The sequence below is a fragment of the Gekko japonicus genome, unplaced genomic scaffold, assembly GCF_001447785.1.
Source record: "Gekko japonicus isolate JY-2015 unplaced genomic scaffold, Gekko_japonicus_V1.1 scaffold3650, whole genome shotgun sequence".
NCBI classification, from domain to species: domain Eukaryota; kingdom Metazoa; phylum Chordata; class Lepidosauria; order Squamata; family Gekkonidae; genus Gekko; species Gekko japonicus.
Window position 1 is genome coordinate 120,841 of NW_015173249.1, and position 3,995 is coordinate 124,835.

At 51.7% G+C, this 3,995-nt stretch overlaps 1 protein-coding gene across 1 annotated transcript in view; it reads right to left on the reverse strand.

The window, feature by feature from the left end:
• Positions 1 to 3,930, reverse strand: part of LOC107120142 (CBP80/20-dependent translation initiation factor-like) — a 90,800-nt gene extending 86,870 nt beyond the window's left edge. The window contains exons 1-2 of the mRNA XM_015422789.1: positions 3,897 to 3,930; positions 1,875 to 2,061 (exon numbers count right to left, since the gene is read on the reverse strand). Coding sequence (XP_015278275.1) covers positions 1,875 to 2,061; positions 3,897 to 3,930 — 221 coding nt within the window. The remainder of the gene's footprint in view (positions 1 to 1,874; positions 2,062 to 3,896) is intronic.
• Positions 3,931 to 3,995: the final 65 nt, after the last annotated feature.

A 3,995-nucleotide genomic window follows, 5' to 3' on the forward strand; every position in this document is an offset into this window, starting at 1 on the left:
TTTGAGATACGGTGACCAGAACTGTACAAAATACTCCAAATGGGGCCGCACCATCGATCCATACAGGGGCATCACAATATTGGCTGTTTTATTCCCAATCCCTTTCCTAATAATCCCTAACACAGAGTTTATCTTTTTCCCCACTGCAGCACACTGGGTTGTGTGAGTGTTACTGAAACAGCAGCAATCGCCTCTGCCAGACAGTAATACAGCTGCTGAATGCAAAATCTTGGAGAGTGCAAGGGAGTCCCCCGGAGCCTTCTGTTCTCCGCCGAAAAATCAAGCAAGAAACAAACCAGTAAGATTTGCTTAGGGCCGGGGGTCCCCAACCTTTTTGAGCCTGCAGGCCCACTTGGGATTCTGACACACCATGGCGACTACAGGAACAATATGGCTGCCCCAAAATGGCTGCCGCAGGAGGCGGGGCCAGCCACAAACTGATTTGCCACAGCTTCACTTCAGTAACACAGTGCACATGAAGAGGAGAGGAGAGGCGATTGGATTTATACCCTGCCCTTCACCAGGGGTCATTTCATAGAAAAAGAGGTGCAGGAGCTCATTAGCATAACCCCTAGCATAACTCATTTGCATATGCCACACCCCCTGACATCACCGGAAGTGTGTCAGGAGGCAACACCCACCGCTCAGGCTCCACTGGACCGTTTTAGATTGCTAGCTATTGGGAGGGGGGGGAAACGTGCAGATCTGTCCTCGCAGAGCTTGTACCTGAATAAAACTTGGTCTTAAAGGTGCCACTGGACTGTTTTGGGCCGGGGGGCTGGGGGGGCCTCTGCAACTTACCTGGCTGCTTCTTGCTCTGACTGAGGGCTGCTGGGAGCAGGGGGTGGGGCTTGTTGCATGTGCCCGCCCCCTGGGCTCTTTACTGCCGGAGCTCCGCTCCTGTGCGCTCCTGCAGGAAATGACCCCTGCCCTTCACTATGCGAAGGAGTCTCAGAACGGCTTACAAACTCCTTTCCCTTTCCCTCCCCACTACAGACACCTTGTGAGGAAGGTGGGGCTGAGAGAGCTCTGACAGAAACTGCTCTTTTTCAAGAACAGCTCTTATCAGAACTGTGACTGACGCAAGGTCACACCAGCAGCTGCATGTGGAGGACAAAGGGAAAGTTCCCTTTGCATGTGGAGGACAAAGGGGAATCAAACCCGGTTCTCCCAGATTAGAGATCCTTGTCTTGTAGCGGCAGCTGCTACCAAAGTAACATTAAAAAAATACCCTGCACAGCCAATCAAGTCTTCAGTAGTCAATCAAAAGCCTTGATAGGCATGGTGGGGACCCCAGCTCAGGGAAGTAGAGAATCCAACACACAGGGCCTCCCTATCGCAGTCCCACGGGGCTCCTACAGAGAAGATATTTTCAAAGATGCGGGGGAGTTCTTGTTTTCCTCTGGATGACTGCATACTTCTCGGAGGTCTACAAGCCAAAGGCCAGACTGGTGAACTTCAGCTTTTCCTAAGCTCTGTAGGTGTATGCCTGTCTTCTCTGAACACTCTCCCACTTTTTCTACCCTAAGAACGTAAGAACATAAGAGACGCCAATGTTGGATCAGGCCAAAGGCCCATCCAGTCCAACACTCTGTGTCACACAGTGGCCAGAAATACCAGGTGCCATCAGGAGGTCCACCAGTGGGGCCAGGACATTAGAAGCCCTCCCACTGTTGACCCCCCCCAAGCACCAAGAAGACAGAGCATCACTTGCCCCAGAGTCCCTATCTATACCTTGTGGCTAATAGCCACTGACGGACCTCTGCTCCATATGCTTATCTAATTCCCTTTTGAAGCCGTCCATGCATGTAGCCGCCACCACTTCCTGTGGCAGTGAATTCCAAGTGTTCATCACTCTTTGGGTGAAGAAGTACTTCCCTGCTTGGGCTTTTCTCCTCTGGCCTTGTTTCTGTTCCACAGAACCACCACCTAATGACTTTTCCGGGACGAACTCCGCCTCTGCTTCGCTTAACCTGCTGTCCTGCAAAAGCTGGGCTGTCTCGGTCCCATAACCCCCTGCTTCTACGCCTCCTTGTCTTGGACTGCCTTCCTGTTCTGACACTAAAAGGAAAGCGGATGGGTTTATATATGTGAAATATTTTAACCTGCTTTTCTCTCTCCCTCTCTCTCCCCCAAATCAGCTTACAAGGAATTAAAACGATAAATCACGACAGGCTTACCAGTAAGAACATCCACACAATTCAATAATTTCGATACCAAGCACAGGGCCTGGAAAAAAGCATTTAAGGACCCACCGATCCTTTGGAACTTTCCCTTTTGTCACGCCCTTCTATGATGTTAGCTCAACCAATCACTGTAAAGGCTCCCCCACCATCATCAAATTCCAACTCACTTTACCATATAGGTCCCTCCCCCAAGGGCTGCCAGCTCCAGGGTGGGAAATTCCTTGAGATTTGGAAATGGGGCCTGGGAAGTGTGGGGTATGGGGAGGGGAGGGACCTCAGTGGGGGATAATGCCATAGACGCCCCCCTCCGAGCCGCCGTTTTCTCCAGTAAAACTGATCTCTGTGGTCTGGAGTTAAGTTCTAATTCTGGGAGACCTCCAGGCCCCAGCTGGAGGTTGGCAACTCTACCCCCCACCGCTTCATCTTTGGAAAGATGCATCATGTTCTTCTCCCCTTCATGTAATGCATTCCTGATAACTGCCTTGCCAAAAGTAGCACTTTAAGTCATTGTGGCCCCGGTCACACGGGCCGGATATCGCGGGGGGGAGGCGTTGCTGTTTGCCCCGGGGCAAAATAACGCGCGGTTGCAGGAGCAGACGTCCCGTGAAGGTTCCGTGGAGGTCCGTGGGTAGGGGGGAGTTGCTGATCACAGGACAATCCTGCGGTGCGGCAAAGAAGCGGCGCGGTGCGGCAAAGGGGTTTGTTTTTTTCTGTACACCAAAGTATGTGCATGCTCCGTTGGGTGCTTGTGTGCATCCATGGAGACTTGGGGGGGGGAAACCTTTTTGCAAGGGGACATGGGCGGGTGCCGGATGCCACCGGAAACGCCCCGCGGTTACCGGAAACTAGTACCTCGGAGGTACTAGTTTTTTACCCCGCATCTTCAGCGGGAAGCCTCGGGTGAGCCACGGGAGCTCTACGCTTCCCAGATGTGGTGGTGAGATCGCGCCCGGAAAATCCGCCTATCTTCCGTCTCTCTAGCGTGCCTAATGCTCCGTGTGTCCGCAGCCTGTGTGTGTTAAGTTCCATCAAATAGCTTCTGGCGGCCCTAGGCTCTGGGCTGAGAAATACCAGGAGATTTTGGGGTTGGAGCCTGGGGAGGGCGGGTTTGGAGAGGGGAGAGACCTCAGCAGGGTATAATGCCTTAGAGTTAACACTCCAAAGCAGCCATTTTCTCCAGGGGAACTGAGTCTTGGTCGCCTGGAATTCAATTGTAAAAGTGGGAGGTCTCCAGACGCCACCTGGAGATTGGCAACCCTAGGCAGCCCCGTGAATTAATGTCCTCCAAAATGTCCAGTCATTAACAGCCCTGCTCAGGTCTTGGAAACAAGAGGGCTGGGGCTTCCTACGTTGAGTCAATCCATCTGACGTTGGGCCTTCCTCTTCTCCCGCCACCTTCCGCTTTCCTAGCATGATTGTCTCTTCCGGTGACTCTTCTCATAACGTGACCAAATTACAATAGCCTCAGTTTAGTCATTTTAGCTTCAAGGGAGAGTCCAGGCATGATTTGATCTACAACCCACTGGTCTGTTTTTTTGGCGGTCCACAGTTTACTTCAAAACTTTGCTCCAACACCACATTTCAAACGAATCAACTTTCTTCTTGTCAGCTTTCTAAGTAATGATATTATATAGTATCATATTACAAATCCTTACTCCTGGTGTGTAACTCTGGGCTCTAACTAGGGTTGCCAAGTCCAAATTAACTTACCTCGGGGGAGTCCTGTGCCCGGAAGTGACGTCATCGCGTTGGCATGTTGGGGGCGGGGCCACTAGGATTCAAGGGGAAACCATAGAGTTTTCCCTCAAA